The 18960-nt window shown below is 41.3% G+C and overlaps 1 protein-coding gene across 2 annotated transcripts; it reads left to right on the top strand.

Moving 5' to 3' along the window:
* Positions 1-231: 231 nt before the first annotated feature.
* On the top strand, positions 232-16152 carry ppm1aa (protein phosphatase, Mg2+/Mn2+ dependent, 1Aa). 2 transcript variants are annotated; one of them, XM_040198682.2, is made up of 6 exons: positions 232-668; positions 1660-2513; positions 2605-2722; positions 3566-3677; positions 3814-3871; positions 6483-11170. In XM_040198682.2, the coding sequence occupies exons 2-6, from the start codon at positions 1677-1679 to the stop codon at positions 6510-6512; spliced, it is 1155 nt and encodes a 384-aa protein (XP_040054616.1). In that variant the 5' UTR covers positions 232-668; positions 1660-1676; the 3' UTR covers positions 6513-11170. The 2 variants fall into 2 exon arrangements, with proteins under 2 accessions (XP_040054616.1, XP_077946056.1); XM_078089930.1 differs by lacking the exon at positions 6483-11170 and adding an exon at positions 14725-16152 and having other exon boundaries at positions 238-668.
* Positions 16153-18960: the final 2808 nt, after the last annotated feature.

The raw sequence follows: 18960 nt of genomic DNA on the forward strand, positions 1-18960 counted from the left end.
ATCACACGCACACACAAATGGGATTAAATAATTGAATCAAGCAGTTTTACCAGAAATGTCGTTGGACTGAATGGATCGGGTTATAACTGTGAACTTTTAGTTTTGGCATGTGTCAGAAAAAATGTATTCGCCATTTTACTGGTGGTCCTTTTCCAGCGATTGTGTATGGGAAAAATGGCCAGCGCGTGTCACGTGACGATCCAGGAAGCTGCAATTACCCGGAGCAACCACTAGGCCACAATCGCATCAGAGCGCGGCGCTGTTCTGGTGGCTCGCTCTATGCGCCTCACAAGCTAACGTTAGCTAGCAAGCTGTCAAGCTGTCTAGTGGAGAGGCTGGGACGGACGTTTCAGCTTCCCCCTGGCTTGGCCACACAAATCTCCGGCTCATAAATTCCCTGGAAAATATTTGAAAATATATTTACGATCGCCAGCTGAGATGATGTAATGCATCACGGGCGCACGCAAAGAGGGACCTCCGCACTTACACAATTTCTATGAGTCTTGTGCGACGACTGCTCACTGCTAGCTAACTGGCTAGCTAGCCTAGCTAAGCCGTCACAAACCCCCTAGTTTCGTCGGTGTACCCTCTCCGGTGTGAACTGAGGCTATTCGTTCCTTGTCACCTCCGCAGACTCTGTTGCTGTCAACTGGTATTTCGGATATTTGGTAAGTCGTCAAATGTTTACTCTCAAGCCAGCAAATGTTAGAAGATCACAGGGTAGTTAAGCTAGCCTAGCCACATTAGCATGTAATGCTAGCGATAATACGTTAGCAAGGCCGAGGGCTTTCCTTGCCTTTTAGACAATGTTAGCAAACCATGGTAGAGGGAGGCCTGTCAAAGTTAGCTGTCGGGGACAAGGGTCAAGGCCCACAGCTCGTCTATGTTGTTTGTTTATCGGTGTTGTGGTCCGTATATGTTACGGACCGAAATGTAACATTGTTCTTTGATTTAACTTGATAGCAAAGGCTTTCTTGATGATCAGGTCAATGCTGTAAACAGGCGTATCACAACGTTGGCCTTAATGTCAGATCCCCACAGGTTTTGCGGTGGTAATCGAGTAACTTATCAGTCGGTTAGCTGGTGTTCGCTCTGCAGGCATGTGACGATAGCTTTGACTAATATTACTCTAAGTATTGTGGTGTTGGGCAGATACATGGTGCCCACGTTATTCAAAGTGCAGTTAAATTAAACAAGTGGCATCGTATGGCGCAAACTGACGTTGCATTCGGTGTTGCACTAGATCATGGAAGGGGTTGAAGGGCGTTTCAGTCTGATCCAAACCAGAAGGGTCCCAAAAGGTGGCCAAAATGTTTACACGGCCCTACTATTTTTAGATAAGGGCAGAGATCTTAAACCCAGCTCCAATATGCTAATCTCTTGCTACTTGTAAATATAATGTGCTGTCTTTTCTAAATTCTATTTATAACACAATATTGTGTCCTTCCGTCCAGCAATAGGTATCCAGTGTGTATATTTAAGTGTGTATTTTAATCTACTATAAAAAAAATTAAAAAAACATACTGATCAAGTAAAACAATTTGATTGATCAGAAACACAGTTTTGCCACAAAGCCCGTGCTTAACAATGGCTGCATTAGTAAACACTACATTTCTGTCATATCATGTAAACGTATGCTTTTCTCTTTTTGTGTTACAGGTGTTAAGAGTGGCACAATGGGTGCATTTCTGGACAAACCAAAGATGGAAAAATACAATTCCCGCGGTGAGGGCAACGACCTGAGGTATGGGCTGAGCAGCATGCAGGGTTGGCGAGTGGAGATGGAAGATGCGCACACAGCCGTTATCGGGCTGGCCCACGGTCTCGATCCCTGGTCGTTCTTCGCTGTTTATGACGGGCATGCTGGCTCTCAGGTGGCCAAGTACTGCTGTGAGCACCTGCTGGAGCACATCACCACCAACTCAGACTTCCAGAGTGCTTTGCAGGAGGACCCCTCCGTAGATAGCGTGAAGAATGGGATCCGCACGGGGTTCCTGCAGATTGACGAACACATGCGAACCATCTCCGAGAAAAAGCATGGTGTGGACCGCAGTGGTTCCACGGCAGTGGGAGTGATGATCGCTCCCAGCCACATCTACTTTATCAATTGCGGCGACTCAAGGGGCCTCCTCAGCCGGGGCGGAGCTGTGCACTTCTTCACGCAAGATCACAAACCCAGCAACCCCCTGGAGAAGGAAAGGATCCAGAACGCAGGCGGCTCAGTCATGATCCAGCGAGTTAACGGTTCTTTAGCGGTGTCCCGGGCTTTGGGAGACTTCGACTACAAGTGTGTGCATGGAAAAGGTCCGACAGAGCAGCTTGTGTCCCCGGAACCCGAAGTGTATGCAATAGAGAGATGCGAGGGCGAAGATGAATTCATTATACTAGCCTGTGATGGCATCTGGGATGTCATGGCCAATGAGGAACTGTGTGACTTTGTCAGGTCAAGACTAGAGGTGACCGATGATCTTGAAAGAGTCAGCAATGAGATTGTTGACACCTGCTTGTACAAGGTATGACATTTCCAAAAAACGTACACATACATTTTGTTAGACTTGTTTGTTATGGGGACAATAACCTGTTTGTTCTTTGTTTTATTCACAGGGGAGCCGAGACAATATGAGTGTTGTTTTAATCTGCTTTCCTGGGGCACCAAAGGTCTCTCCAGAAGCAGTGAAACGGGAGGCTGAGCTGGACAAATATCTGGAGGGCAGAGTAGAAGGTAAGAGAGAAAAACATCGTCAACTATGGTAGAACCTGGGATAGTGACATCAAAATTCCTCTCACTTGTATTTCCTTATTCAACGTAGACTCCACGTTTTCTTTTTTTTAACATTATGTTTTAAAATAATGTTAGCCTAGTTTATAAATCGTATCCGTGACAGCAGTGTCTAGAGCTAGAGAATCATCCAAGCGCTTGTCCTAAAGCTCAGCGAGCATCTGCTGTGGTCAGAAAGAACAACGTTTAAAAATTGGCTAGTTCACGACTTTGGCTCATTTCTTTAATTGAAATGTATTATTTCTTTTTTTGATCTGTTAATCCATGCAGTGGCGATGGTTTAAAATATAAAACAATGACACCAATGAAATGGTAAGGTTACTGTGTTTCTGAAAACAATGACTATTTTCAAATTGGTGTCAGTTTTGTCTGGGAATTACAAGTGTGGTTAATATTGAGAACCAGGAAAAAATGATTCGTGGTTAATCATTTTTTTTTCCCTTAACAGTAGTTGGCCATAGTTTTTAATATTGTTCCTTTTTAAATCTTACATTAAGAAACCTGTTTTCTATCACAAGATCAGGGAGCCTCTATAGATCCTAAAATCAGATGAGGGAGACAAACCGCCCCTCCGCCCCCCCTTAAAAAAAACTTTTATTGGGTGAAAAAAACTTCAAGAAGAGCAAGTGAGCAGATGTCACCGTTCCAGAGCAGACATTACATTTTGCATGGAATGCATAAGACTTTTATCCAGACAAAGTATGTCCAAGGACATTAATACTTCCCAATATTAAGGTTATTGTGAACACTCTTTTGTGATCAAAATATCATTTTGTTTTCCAACAGAGATTCTTAAAAAGCAGGGGGATGAAGGTCCCCCTGATTTGGTCCATGTTATGCGGACGTTAGCATCTGAGAGCATCCCTAACCTCCCCCCCGGGGGAGAGCTGGCGAGCAAGTGAGTGAAATAATAATTAAAAAGTATATATTGCCATTGTCATTCATTCTAACCAATTTAATCATTTTAATGAAAAACAGAGGCTATTATTTTATTACATTATTTTATTCTAATAGAATTCTTTTCTTCCCCTTAGACGAAGTGTTATTGAAGCAGTCTATAACAAGCTCAATCCCTACCGAAGCGATGACACAGTAAGTATGCCAACTTGTGTTTGAACCCTCCACAGGTGTGCTTGGAATGATACATGCATGGTTTTTCTAAGTGTCATTTGACCGACACTAGCAGAAAAGTTTGAGATTGGTTCCTTTAAATAGTCTCAGTAACCTTACTTGGTATAATTTTGACAAACGACCACGATTGGTTTGCTATTTTAAAAAGGTTCAGGTTCATTCAACATGAGCCAATTTCCATAAGTGCTCTTTAAATCAAAGAGGGGGGAGCTAATAAGGGAAATTGTCTGGTATTTCTATGGCTGGAATAAAAAACCTGCATCTCTCACATACTGGTTCGACAGAAATGAGCAATGCTCATCATTCCTTTATATACAAACGGACCACGAAGCTGTTGCCCTCGTTCACATAATATGCTTTTTACGTTTTCATCAGAAAAACTCAGTGTGTCAGCTGCATTTGAATTATGCATGACACCTTGTCCTTGACGGTGAAAATCAGCACTTTGTTTCAGTGTGTCATGTTTGAATAAGAAGGACGTTTAAAATTACTTTCAGGAAATAATGTTTCCTTCAGCATCTCCTGTATTATGTGGTGCAGCCTGAATACGTGATGGACTTAACAGACACAAAGCCTTCAATGGAGAACGTAAAATTAGCTAAAGGAAATATTTGCAAACTTATTAAAAGTGACTCATAGAAATCATATAAAGGATTTGTTGCTGTATTCAACCTTTTTAGTATGTAGTCATCTCAACCACTTTAGCTGCATTTGCTATTTCAGTTTTGCTTGGACACATATTTATCATCTTTGAACATCTTGATATTCTTCACATGCAGCCAGATTTGCTGCAAAGTTTGGAATTGGAGGCTGTGAATAGTTTTAAATCTTAATATATTCTCCCACATTATTTTAACACAGAGAAATCTATGAAATCAGTAAGATCAAAATTGCTATAAAAATCCCAATTTATTAATCTGTGTTTAGTGAAATTTTCTCCAAAACAAACCAATTTTCTTCAATCTTTGACAGTTTGGTCTCACCCTTGTTGTGGGGTGACGGTGGTTTTGCTCCTTTAGTGCACTGTGATGGTGTTTTTTAAAGCACAAACATCACCTCACATTTTGAACCCAAATTCCCCTTCAGAATGTGTTTTGCCTCATTTATTGCGCTACAAGAATAAAACACTCTCAAACTGATCTATACTCGGTTCGTAGCGGACGTTTAGATTTGTGTAATCTTTCTAAAGTTTGCTTTGCATTGCTACATTTATAAAGGTGTATAGTAAGTCTATGAAAGAAAAAAAGAAAATACTCTACATTCCCCATTCAGGTGGGTTTGTTTGGCAGAATGGCACAAGGCACAACCTTTGTTGCCATGTTTGTCAACTATTGCTCGAATACGATTACAACCGTGTTTGCCTCGCGTTTCAACCTTAATTGGAGGTGAAGGCATTCTGAATTAGTTAAACTTTCAAACTTGTCGTACTGGAACGTTGTGGGAAATCACTCCCGGCTTTGACTTCCTATTTCTAAAGGCAATAAACCTTGCAGCTTGATAGTTGGCAAAGACGGTGACCTCACACTCATAAAAGCACCCTGTCTGCATCCTGGGGAGAGATGAAGACATGCAGCTCCCAACGTGTCACAACTGTAAGCTGTAGAGGATCAACTTACTTACCGATATTGTATTATGGCAGTGACCGGCTCTGCTAACGTTAGAGAAGGTCGCGTTCACTTGCACGGTACATTCAAGCTCTACTCGGTCAAAACTGGGCGAAGGCAAGTTACATTGATCCTGCAACGAGTGCTGTAATAACATGGAAGCTACAGCAATTATGAACACAATGGCCGTTATTGTTAGCACGCTTTAACGCCTGGCATTCAATTACTGAATCAATCAATTTTCATATTTAGTGTGCTAACCAAAAGAATTATTGATGCGAATTCTATGCCTGAACTTTGAGCGAAACGCCATTAGGTTTGTGTTAAATAAGAAGTCTGAACAATTTGATTCACTATAACTTATAACTAATATATATATTTCCACACCGACTCAATGCAACCCGCCTGTGCAATGAACGTATTTTTACTTACTTATATACTTACAGCATAATTACTTTTGCTGCTCACTCTTCATCACTGGCATCAATGGCCACGGAGAATAGACCCTAACAAAGAGCTGCAGATTCTGTGACATTTTCCTATAAATCCGTCACAATACAAGTCCTGGTTATTTTGTGGTTTAAAACCTTTGAAAATGTTGACTACAAACTCATCATTCACTGCAGTTTTATGTCTTGTGCATTTCAGTATTTTTGGCTGCTTGGTTTTGGTTTATTTCTCTATTGCAGTTTTAATACGCTGAACAGGTTCATTAAAAAAAAGTACATTAGATGAAGTAACCATCTTTTACTTCGTCTCCAGATCATTGTTCAAGTGTACAAGTATTTACCATTTCACCAAAGATGTTAGGGGAAATAATGGTGTAGATTTCCCAAAATCTCGGCCAAATCCTGGATGATTTTTATTTCCCGCTTGTGTCCTACTTGCTTAAACCTGTCACGCTCTCTCGATGGAGATGTCGTCGATGTAGTCTGAAGGGTTTTTCCTTCCTCTCCTCTCTTGTCAAGGACTCTGCGTCCACAGACGACATGTGGTAACACACCCTCCTCCACTAACACAGCATTCAGTTTACAACCCACCATCCTCTCAAGACCCATAGCAGCTCCGCTCAGCAGTCTGTCTCTACGTCACTCTGAGCTTTTGGTTTCTAAGAAGGGAATTTCATGGGAGGAGGAGAACGAGGAGATGAAGAAGATGAGGAGGAGGAGGAAGAATAAGAAGAAGAGTTTGCATGCACACAAACCTGGAATAGTGCAGCACCAGTCCACTCTGGAGTTCAGGATCCCCACCCTCTTGTCTCCCCCTTTTATGTTCACCCATCTTTATACTCTCTTCTAAAAGTAATCCATAACAAATGAGTCCCGCGGTTTCCTTTTTTTTTTGTTAAATAATCAGCTTAAGTAGTAATATTTTTTTTTTTTGGTTGCTGTAATTAATTTGATTCACATTTCCTTGTGTGTTTGTATATTTCTGTTTTTGTGAAGTGCAATTGTCCTGTACAAACAGCCTGTATTTAATGCAGCTTGATTTTAAGTTAAAAAATGAAAGAAATGAAAAAGAGAATCTTTTATGCACTATCTGCCTTTTCCTGCTCTTCTGGAATTGTAACAAAAGTCTATTCAGTGAATATTACTGCTTGTCCTCCAGGCACAATGTCTCTGCGCTTTTACTTTCCTTTTTTTTGTCTTTTTAGTCTATGCTCTTTTTTTTTTTTTAAAAACGGGTAAATTGTATAGTTGACAGCACAGTAAGCTCTATATCAAACCATTTGAATCCTAATTATTTTTTCCCTGTGCTTTTTTTTTATTGTATTGTGGTTTTCTCTACATGCTCAAATAATAATTGCAAAGTGTCTCTCAGGCATTTTGGAATTTTTAAGTGACAAATAAACTTTCAATTTTTGTTCATTCCTTAAAATCCTTTTTTTTGTTTTTTTTAAAGCCCCCCTGTTAACGCGTCCATCTGTGCAAATAGATACTTTGCAGATAATTGGTGCTTGTGTCTCTGTATGTGCACGCGTGTGTCCGTGTAAAGGCAGATCTGTATGTGCAACTCTAATTAGAATTTGCTACAGTGGTGCAGACTACAGAGCCTCAGTCTAAGGGACTCGCTCTCCCCCTGCTTACCCGTTTGCCTGCCCCTTTTTTTCAGCCGGTGTTCATATCAACCCAAAAATAAGCTTTCACTACTTCTTATTCCAAAAAGCTTTGGACAACAGAGTTTACATGCGGTTATGCTGTGTGAACATTTTCAAGCTATTTATCAGAACTATACAGCAACCTGGGATGACACAAGTAGTTCAATTTACCCATGTTGTACAAGACTAGTTTACGCATCGATTGTGTCATTTTTAGCTATTGGTTTTCGAAGCATATATTACCGGTGCCCACTGTGGGTGCCATATGATTTATATTCACTTGTTTCAGCTTTATGACAGCCTATGCCAAGTTTCTTCTTAATGAGAATCTTTTTTTTTTTTTGTGGTACAGATAGATTTTTAGCTTCTAACATCTAGTAATCTAACTGATGTGAACAGTTGAATCACTGACTATTTTAAAGAAAAGCACCTATTACCAGTCTGATCATAGGAAAAAAAAAACATACAAGATATTGACTCTAAAACGTTATACGGCTGTTTGTATTCTTCACGTGGTCTTCAGTTGGACATTCAAGCCAAGAACAAATCTGCCAACTGCAATGAGTTCTCATGGTTGTATAGCACCTTTTTATCCCATCAGGTTTCCCTGCCCCCCCTCAGCACCACAAGCCACAGCACAATACACTTTGCTGCTATGGTGTTTGACCTGTGTTTTTTTTTTTTGTTTTCAGTGGATTTCCCTCCTTGAAACGATGAATAGTTTAATTAACACACAGTAGATATATTTCTTGAAGATGAACGGTTTTATTTCTGATTTATTTTCTGCTGGGGTTTTTTGTCTGAAATTGCATTGTTGGAAATTCATGTATGTATATATTTTTGACCTAAACTTTCAAGGAATAAATCGTGTCGCTTGAGTTAGTTCTTTTGCCATGGACAAAATGGGATGTTGCTTTGTCTTGGGATGGTTAGTTGTTTTTTTTTCTTTTGCAAACAAAGCGTTAAACCCCTTAATCACTTCAGTTTCCCTCTAATCAACACTTTGGTTTGCACTGTTTCTTTAACTCAATACACAATAATCATTTACAACATTTGTAAATCTTCATTTATCGTAATGACAATCCTAACTATTTCACCGCATTTAGGTTTCTGGTGGTTGCAAATAATTGTAATCTTTACAAAACGCACACGATCTTAAATTGTTAGATTTCTATTCTATTTCGGTGAAAAATAAGTGGGATGAATGTATGACAGGAAGCAACAATTAGAAAAAGAGTAGCGTTAAAATGTTTGTTAGGCCTTAGAGACACATTGCATTCTGGGAAGAGGTGTTGAATGTAAACCTAACTGTTGGTAGAGGAAACTCCACGTGGGACCTTTTCGTACAAACCCGACAAATGGCGTGAATAGCAACGTAGTCCTAATTTAAAATGTGTAACATAAAAAGCGTGTTTGCATAAAAATGGGCTTTTACTGAATTTCCTGTTGATAAAAGAGCAAAAAATGTAAATGCAACCAAAAGCAAAGTAAACAAGTTGTTTTAATTCACTTCTCTTGGTGTGACAGTATTGTGTTTCTCTCACCAGCACATACTGTTTTCACAACACGTAAAATTGAAATCTTCACGGTTGTTTATTCACTACGAAGAAAAAATGTAATGTGTATGAAAATGCTTTTTTGATGAGCAGTTTTGCTTGTATATGTTTAGTGCACTAAATGTCTCACTAATCAAAAATGTTCAGCACCCAGCCGCTGTTTGCAAACCTGATGCGTGTTGATTAATCCTCAAGCATCATTTCAGTCATTTTTTCTATGCCCCTTATTAAGGAACAAACAATCCTTCTTTGTCTTATCTGATGTGGCCCTTAAATTATGCTGGTTAATGACCCGTTTTCAGAATAAGCCACAGAATGAAGAAAATATAAAAAATTGCTGTAGCTGCAATGTCATTAGTTTCAGGTATTGACGGTGGCTTTCCTGTTATTAGTCACATCTGGACCTTTTGTTGAAATGATGTAAAATATCCATCGTATCCCTGTTATTCCCACAAACACGTGACAAAAACTGAACAAAAAAAAAAACATCCCGCGTGTCTCTTGAGTTTATTCTGTTTTAATTTGTCATTAACTAAAATACCTCCTGACTTTTATAGGAATAGCTTTTGTCTTGTGTTGTGTAGATCCAAACTGTTCACCTTTTGGAGACTAATGAAAGCGTTTTTTTATTTTTTATTGTGGTCGTCCCCCAGAACCTGTGACTTCCAACAACCCTGTGCTCGAGTACGGTGTTTGACTGAACTGTGCGGACGTTAACAAAACGAGTAATGATTTTAGTATTAGCGGCGACTACAAACCACAACATATTTTAGCCTTGTCCTAGATGCTAACCCCCAAATGCTCACCTGTGTGATTTCCCCCAATTTGTCTACCTGTGTGACGCTCAAACGTAGAATTGTATGGAGAGTTCAGGGTTTATTAATAAAAGTGTTTGTGTGTGTGTGAGAGAAGTGACTAAATGACAAAAGTCATATGCACTGATCATCTGTATAATCTGCTTCGTATCACAAAACTGTTATTGTAGAGAGGAAAAAAAAGATTATAAAGCTATTTACAGAGTTACCTCTGGTTGCCTGGATGGCCTCGTGTGTATTCCTACACGGAGGACTGCCTGGCCGACGTTCACAAGAGATTTTAAATGCTCGCGCCCTCTTGTACATATTGATGTACCCTCAGTTGTGGCGTTTTACTGTGTGACCCCCCCGATCAGTTGTGGTTTATTTGCCCCCCCTCCCCTCCCTCCCCCCCTTCGCAGGGTGACCTGAGCCTCACTTTGCTGACCTTTTTCAGCTCATAAATAAGCTCACCGATTTGCCTTACCCTTCGTCTCATGTCGCCGCCCCTAAAGTAACACTACGAGGAGGAGTAACGCCGCCGACGTTACACTCCAATAGATTAAAAAAAACTATCCCCATCTCGGGGTGCTATCGACACAGTGACTTTGTCATGCTTGTCACATGGTACAACTTTTCAACCATCGCTGGTGTGTGTGTGTGTGTCCCATGTTACCTTATCGAATCTCCGTCTTTAAAGCTTATTTCATTTTTTCACTGCAGATGATGTCATACTTTTTAACTAATGCAAGTGTTTTAACATGGTAACCTCGTAAGTATTCAAAATGTGCATACATACGTTCATGTCTGCTCTATTTATGATTACATTCAACAATAGCTTTAGAGTGCTGTAGATAAGTATCGTCAATGTCGATTCAAATGCTTCTCAAAGGCCTCTGTGAGTGATTTTACAAAGTTCAATAACTGTATATTTTGTACTATGTTCTAGCTCCAAAGGAATGGCGGAAAAAAAACAGAAAATGTCTAAAAAAGCTTTGTTCCCTGAACTAAACTGTACTATTTGTGTTGTCGATTGAACAAATTGCATTCCTTGCTTGTGAATTGATGCTTTTCTCTCCCTGCTCCTTACATTTTCTCCCCCGTCTTTCCCTCCTTTCTTTCATTTTTTTAGCCTTTGAAGTTTGAATAAAATTTCTAGTTTGCAGAATGTATTACTAAATAAATGGGTTGTCATCTTGTACCTCTAATTTTGTCGCTTATCGGTTCGTGCCTCTTGCATTACTGAAACTTTCTTCAATGGTAAAAGAAAAAAAGAAATTGCATCGTTGTTGGACAAAGAACTTGCTTTTTCCATCGTGCAGCTCCAACATGCCGTGCAGGAAGCGAGTGTCGATCCAGTGTGCTTCCTCCTCACACTGCTTTGCTTTGAATGTTAGAAACATACATTAAAATAAAGTTGTTTTTTTTTCTTTTCTTACGGTATCCGGAGAATCTTTGAAAACGCTTCTAACATCTGGACGAATGTTTCTGTCCACTTCACAATGACGAACTGCTGATCGTTTCTGTGGTTGCCAAAAGTGTTCGTACAACCAAAATGTTTCACCTCTCGCATCGGTATGTTTTGAATATTCTCTATTTTTGAAGAAGCGTTCTTCACCGCTCAGTGGACAGAACGTTTTCTCACACGGGTGTTCAGAGTCCTTAAGTGTCCTTTTCAAACCACCTCAGCTTGTGTGGTGGTCATCGACGAGGCCCGTCCCTCGCCGCGTGTCTCTGAGCCCCCGACGGCCCTTTCTGAAGCCCGGTGGTGGCGGTGACCCGTCTGAGTATCTGTCAGTGCGCGTCGGAGGAGGGGTCAGCGCCGTCTGCGGCCACTGGGATTAAGAACCGTTGGAGGGATTATTTTAAATGTCAACATAATGTCATGAGCTGTGTTAGAAGGTCAAGCGTTCAAGCGGTGCTCAGTGGCGAGCAGTTAATAGATCAGGTACAATTTGGATTGTTGTGGCTCCTGTGATGAATTGAGTGGCATGCGGAAACAAGCTATTTGTTTCAACGTTTTTTGTTTTTTGTTTTTTTTAAAGCTACTGATGTCAGATGTACGATGCAGGTTGCAGTTTGTTTCACAACCCCAGAAGTTCTCAGTATTGCCGTTACTATATTCAAACACTACATTAAAAAAAACATTTTCCCCTCAATGGGTGGGCGTCTTCCCTCAGATGCGAAACAAAATGTCTACCACGCTATTGCTCTCTCTCTCTCCACTCAATGTGTGACCGATGGATAACCGAATGCTCATCAGGCATCCAGCGGGCCAGAGGGGGGCAGTGTAAATGGCTGTGACTGCTCAGAGACACCAGCCGCAGCGACGGATAGCCCTCGGGGGGGGTTAGTTGATAGAGCGGTCGGTGTCAGTCATACGAAGACGTCGATGAGGAGTCTCTGCTTGGTGAAATAGCGCTGTTGAGAGTGAAGGTAGTGAGTCGTGACATTGAGGGTCGCAATGATACACGCCTCTCGCGTTGAACGTTGGGGAACATCCGGCCACTGAGAAAAATCACCACTACATTCAGACTCTTTTTTTTTTTTTTTGTAAACACATCCATCTCAAAGCCATTTTCCTGTTGGAACACTGCACACAATGTGACTCATTAGATCCTGGGCCACCTGTGCTCTCCTAATGAATCATGTTGCCCTAAAAAAAAAGAGAGAAAAAGGCGGCCGCGTCGGCAGAGGCCATCATCAAATGGAGCTGGCTCGTCATCTGCCTGCCATTGTTTGGAGCATGTCATGCTCTGCTTCTCATGGCGGAAGAACCCATTTGAGCTCGACTAATGCAGCCGTGCAGACGCGGCAGTGAGAGGTGGGGGTGGTGGGGCACGCCGCATACTCTGTGTGGACGGCCTCTGCACTGAGGTCACTGAGCTCCACATTTGCTAATTTGCTCCCGAGTGCACAGTAAGACCCCGATTTCTTTTGTCAGGGTTTCTCTGTAAACAGTGGGGACATTTTTTCTTTTTTTTTTCCGAGCACGGGTGTTTTGTAGACAAGACGTTGCTCGAGAAGAAGCAAGTCCACGCTCTCTGTGGCTTCTTCCGTCTCCCCCCCCCCCCACCCACCCACCCGCCGTGCTCTCCTCCTCCTCTTCCTCTGAGTGTTCTTGTAGCCCGGGGTCAGTTTGTCACAGAGAACACAAGCTTTTCTCACTCGGTCGCAGCGATTCAATGACTGCTGTGTACAAACAAGCATATCAAGCGGGGGATGACAGGGACCCACCTCCCCCTCCCTCCCATCCTTCTCTCCTGCAGACGTCCAATATGTCCTTCCTGCACTCTCGCTCTCTCTCTCGCTTGCACTCGGTCCCCCTCGCATGAGGTGTGTTACACAAGCTGCTGCCCTGGGAATCCCGGGCCAGCTCATTATCCTGCACCCCTGAGACAAAGCTCACTGTAAATTAGGACATGAAACCATGCGGGCTTGTTAGGGAGCCACAGACGCACTCATTAGCATCAGCACCTTTCCTTGTTAGAGCCTCGGCATTCGCCCCCCCACACCACCACTCTGCGTCCCGTCATTCCACCGCACTGACGGGAAGGTTTAGGATTAATGTCGGCTCTGGCCAGCAGGTCAGCGCTGCGGCGGGTTCTGATTGATCCGTGGTGGCCGGAAGTTGTGGAATTCGTTGACAACTGCCACTCTTATCCATATTTCATTGTGCGGAAGGAGGAGGGGAAAAAAAGGCTCCTGTCTGACAATAACTTGTCCAGCAAGTGAGTAGCTGTCTGCTGGGGATGGACAAAATAAATAAAACAGGCTGTTTTTCAGTGAACACATTTTTCAGATTTTCTGTTCAATAAAAAGTTCTTTACAATGTCTTGGAAACAATGCATGAGAATTTCAGACAGAATTTTTTTAATTGTCTTTTAATGGGTCGAGGAGAAATGTACGGCTGAACTGAATTAGGAAAAAACTAGCCAGTAGATGCTTGGAAACCTCCAGACACTCAATGTTGAATTTACTCATCCAGACCAACAAAGTACGGCTTCCATGACAGACATTAAAGTCGCAACAAAAGCCCACAGAACTCTCCATTGGTCTGCAGACGCAGAGGGAATCTAGTTTTGTGTGTAAAGCATAGTTTAAATATCCAGTCAATTGCTATTTTCTTGTTATTTAAACTCTGCAAAGGTGTACAAGGTTCGTTCAGCACCTTCTGACGATCCATACCAGCAATTTTCCTTTATGACTCCATTTATCTCAGAGCTTTTTTTGTTGATTTATTGATCGGACTGAGAAAATAGTTTTTCTTTGGCGCTTGCAAAGTCTTTCTTTGTTTACTGCATGCTCTCTTGTCCGTCTTTCGGCCAGAAAAGGAAACCGTCTTGACCCTCAACCTTTTTTTTTTTTTTTTCAATCAGAATTTCAGACGGGAATTTTATTTACACAGCTCAACATCCCAGATTTGCCGAAGGGCCCTTTACAATCTGAACAGCTTACGACACCTTCCGTCCTTTTCAGTTGCTTTGAATCAGGAAAGGCTCCCCAAAGAAAAGGCTGTTTCGCGAAGAGAAAGTGAAGTAACCCGAGGAGGCCACACTACCAATGAATGTCCCGTGTGCAGAATCGACCACGCGGTTTTGGTCTTCGTCCGTCCTTCATCTCCTTTTCATCTCTGCTGCATGCCGTCTGACATCTGGTAGCACGCAGCCTGCGGGTGATTGAGTCATTCCTCCTGCATGCCGTCACTTCATCTGTATCTGTGAGCCTCACCTCATCTGCATCCCGCTCTTCTCCTCCCCAGGACCCAGACATCCTCTTCTTCCGTGGTTTCAGCTAAAATGTCAGGATGTCGAGCAAGCATTTGTTTTCTGATATTGGTCCATGGCCGTAATGAATGAATCTCCTCTCACTTCACGTTGTTTGACCCATTTTGAGATGAACTTGTGCTCCCCAGTGTCACAATACTGCACAGGACACTGTGCAGGGATGTGAATTTACCTTCAGTCTTCTATCCTGTTGCTCAGTTCATCTCATCGTGCCAATACTAAATTACTAGAATTAATATAATACATAATATAAAAACCATACAGTCGCATTGAGATGGAGAGAACGCATTTCATTCCTCCAACATAAAATAATAAATAAAATAATGTAGATAGATATTTAACACTTGTGGTAAGAAGAAATTAATTAATTTATTTTGGGATGAAACATCCCTTTAAATGTCTTGTTAATTAAATACCCCATGTGGCTGATTACGATGCAAAGGGGGAGATAGCAGTGAAGTACGAAGCTGTGACATAGCATCATCTCGGGCTAGAATTAGGCAAACTAAGCTTGAATTTAAAGTTTTTCCCCATAAGGCACAAATTATGGAGCGACACTGCATTTGTTTTATTCAATATTCTAAATGGCTCTGTTGTCTTTCTTTGCCAGAACGAGTAACGAATACTTGGAGTGTCTCTCTCGGGGACGTATCTGTTCCACACTTCTCTGCTATGACGCTCTTATCACTGCACTATTTATCTTTGTTTCTGGTCAGCTGGTGTGGATGCCCATCCCTGCACGGCCCACACCAGAAGCATTAAATCCCATCAAAGGAACCAAGCCAGTAAATGCAGGCGTGAGTGCTGCGCAGTGATAACTCCTCCGGCTGAGTTTGCCTCTGAGCCACAAAACAACACCAGTGTACCTTTCCTCTCCGTGGCAGCGTACGTCATCTCCACCTGCATGAATTCTCTTTGTATTTGCGTAATATGTCGACGGGCATTAAGCGAGGCTTTGGGCTTACTTTATCAAAGACCTCCATTCATGCTGCCAGCATGTTTGCCTCGGGAGCAACCAAGTGGGTTGTGCGCCTCAGTTTTCTCTGGTCCATTGCGCAACTCTGTAGTGCTTTTGTTATTGACTGAGCTCACCTCGCGATTCTTAACTGAACCGTCTGTAAAAAACCAATGGTGCTGAGCTGTACAAGTTTCTGCTTCTAAGGCTGAATCCTCCAAGCAAACAGGTATTTTTTCATTCCTGCTGACATGTATGATCTCAGATTATTACACCTCCTGCAGATCAGCACTTAACTTTTAAAAGGTATTACTGAGCTGTACTGTATATCTGCAGGCCATGTTTGTGCCCTGAGGGATTAACGGGAACATGTTACGTAACTTGATTGACTTATTGTTGTTCTGTGTGAAATGTGCGTCCACCAATAAATCCTTTAACACAGCCGGGACCCTTTTGTATGTTGCGTTACATGAAAATCATTGCGGTTCTGTTTCTTTAACAGCAAATTAAGACGAGTTGAAATCTCTTCCAAGACGTTGAGTGCCTTAAATGTCTTGTAATTTTCCAATTTCGCTTGCACTAAAAACACGGAATACAAGTATGTGTAAGGACTGATTACAAGGAAAAGAACAACGCCTCAGTTTTCTGAATGTATATAAGATGTGTGCGTCCATTGTGTAGAAGTATGAGAATAATATATCTAAATGAATTAATGCTGCACGTCAGTGACCTCAATTGTTGTTCTGATATGAATTCATACCCTGTTACGTTGCAGTCTACATGACATGCTCTACCGTGTTTTCTCTCCACAAACTCCAGCTTTGATGTTTCAGACAAAAGCCATTTACTATTTTTTTTCAATACTAAAAACGATCAAATTTGTCCAACCTAGACTATTTTATTTAAGTTTTTCCTATTTATATAGTTTTTTCACCGTCTTCATTTGTAGATTTTAAAAAGAAAATTCACTGGTTCAATCTGCATTTTCATAATTTGGTTTATAATACCAAATTGCATTATTTCATCAAGTAAATATGTTTTTTCAGTAAGAACAGGCTCGTCAAGCACCTGATAACAAGAAATCGAAAATAATTCCACTGCAAAATATGAAATTATCAATAGCCATGTTTAAATGTGTATCATACTCTGAGTGGTAAGGTTTGTGTTGTAAAATAGATATTCATTCAGCTGGAAATCTGCCTGTGCCTTTGTTTCTTCTGCTGCACGTGATCCTTAGAGATGATCCTTGATACACAAAGAGTTTGATTCAGTAGTTTGAACTTTAGGTCTAAAGAAAATGCTCAATACAAGAGTTAATAAGCTATTTTAAGCACAGGCTGAATGTTTCTTTAGCCTATTTCTTTTGTTGATAAATTACTTTCACCCACTATTGCGCTGACTATTTAAACCCTGTCGTGGGAACATACAATATATGTTCTTATTCATCAGTCAAGTTCAAGTTTGGGTCTACTGCAGAAATCACAAACTGCTGCCATGCAACACATCTTCACGCAACCACATCTCAAGCTGGGAGAATTGTGTTTAATTTGTCAGCAATCTCTATTGTTCCTCTCTATTCTTGGTGGAATAAAGGTCAATGGGGGGGGGGCGGCTTGTTTTGGCAAAAAAAAACATTTAAAATACTCGATTCACAGTACAAAACGGCCCCTTCTCCCCCTGCAGCAGCGGCCGCTAAGGCATCTTCTGACTTTCCGGCAACGATTTTCTGCCCGTCAATGAGCCTCGCTTTAATTGAGCCACAAGCTTCTTCGCTGAAAAGGGTTTCCTCATTCACCGCAATCCATGTGTGGAAACTACTGTGTTGGTTCTGTGTCCTCCGTTGTATAAGGACACACGTGTTGTTGCCCCGTCTGGGCCTTACACACAAACACAATTCATCAACAGGTGTGGGAGGAAATATATTTTTTTTCCCAGCCAAAGGATGTTACGTTTGGAGTGTGTGGGGTAAGTGTGAGAGAACAAAAGTCGCCGGCTCGGGGCATTCAGCCTGCAAGAGAATTTCCTCGCTCAGCAGCAGAGGAAAGAAGAGAGGGGAGCCTTGATGCAGCTGGTTATGCAGAAGCATTTATGTGGCTGAATTAACTGCACGTCTTTCCTCACTGATGGATATTGAGATTCAACAATGATCAGTAAAGCTTGAAGTCAATTGTGGAGAGAAGCAGTTTGAATCACATTTAATGCTTGCCTTCACTGCCTGTTTTCATGTTCTATGGAAACCTTATACAATTTTAAACTTCCAAAGCTTCAACAGCTTTTACACCATCGTAGGCTGCTTCTTTAAGGCTGTGGAACGTGTCTATTATGATGAGTGGTGGCTATAAAAGAACATTTTAAAGTACTATATGCACTGAAAACCATTCGTGTGAAATCTTAAAATGTACTTTGAGGAAAGATTAAAGATGCAGCTTTTGACTGCAGGTGTGACTTGAATTTGGGGGGAAGATAATGGGGAAGGCGGATAAAGCCATATTAGTGGTATGTTGATTTGTAATGGTTTTGCTTTAATCTCTTTGATACCTTTCATTTGAGAGTTGGGATGCTTGGCCTTGCCATCAGCAATATTTTATGTTATTTTTCCAACATCATTCAACATCAATCCCCTTGAAGGCTGTTTTATGTAAAATATGCTTTTTGTACCCTGGAAAGACGTTTAATCAAGATCAACCTTGGTGTTTTACTAGCCAGTGGTCGAGCTTTGTGAGGGTTCATAATGTAAGACAATTAAGTGCTGCCTGCAGTGCTGAAGATTTGCTCTTGTAGGAAAAATATGGCAGGTGCGTTTTTGCAATTTCTTAGAAAGACTTGCAGAGGGAAATTATACATCTATTCTATATATTGATGAAAAGATCATGAGGCCTGTTGAATAGCCAGACCAATAATTGACTTGACCAAAAAAAATAAAAGTTCATCGTTTAATCTGGTTCTCGTTTATTCATTTTAATAAACAGCTTAACATAAACATTTTGCAGAGATATTGATGGAGCTCCGGGGTTGTTTATTGGTGACAAGTATAGTGAGTATTAGTTATTTTCTCATTTTAAATGGTCCTTATTTCGTTTTTTTTCACTTCAAAATTTAAGTTTTCTTTCCCAACTCCGCGGTCAGGAAAACGGAAAAAGTACAGTGACTCTTAAGTACGTTCCCAACAATATGATCTGTTTTTGTCCACAATACTTCACCTATATTTAATCCGTACTTGTAGCGGCCATTAGCCTGCTGCAAACGTGGCAGCGGG

Source organism: Gasterosteus aculeatus, chromosome 15, assembly GCF_964276395.1.
Source record: "Gasterosteus aculeatus chromosome 15, fGasAcu3.hap1.1, whole genome shotgun sequence".
Taxonomy (NCBI): domain Eukaryota; kingdom Metazoa; phylum Chordata; class Actinopteri; order Perciformes; family Gasterosteidae; genus Gasterosteus; species Gasterosteus aculeatus.

Excerpts from the sequence above, each read along its gene's own strand:
- ppm1aa (XM_078089930.1), top strand. The coding sequence starts at position 1,677 with ATGGGTGCATTTCTGGACAAACCAAAGATGGAAAAATACAATTCCCGC. Across the intron at positions 2,514-2,604 it reads TTGACACCTGCTTGTACAAG|GGGAGCCGAGACAATATGAG; the intron begins GTATGACATTTC and ends TTTTATTCACAG. Across the intron at positions 3,872-14,724 it reads CCTACCGAAGCGATGACACA|GACCCAGACATCCTCTTCTT; the intron begins GTAAGTATGCCA and ends TCTCCTCCCCAG.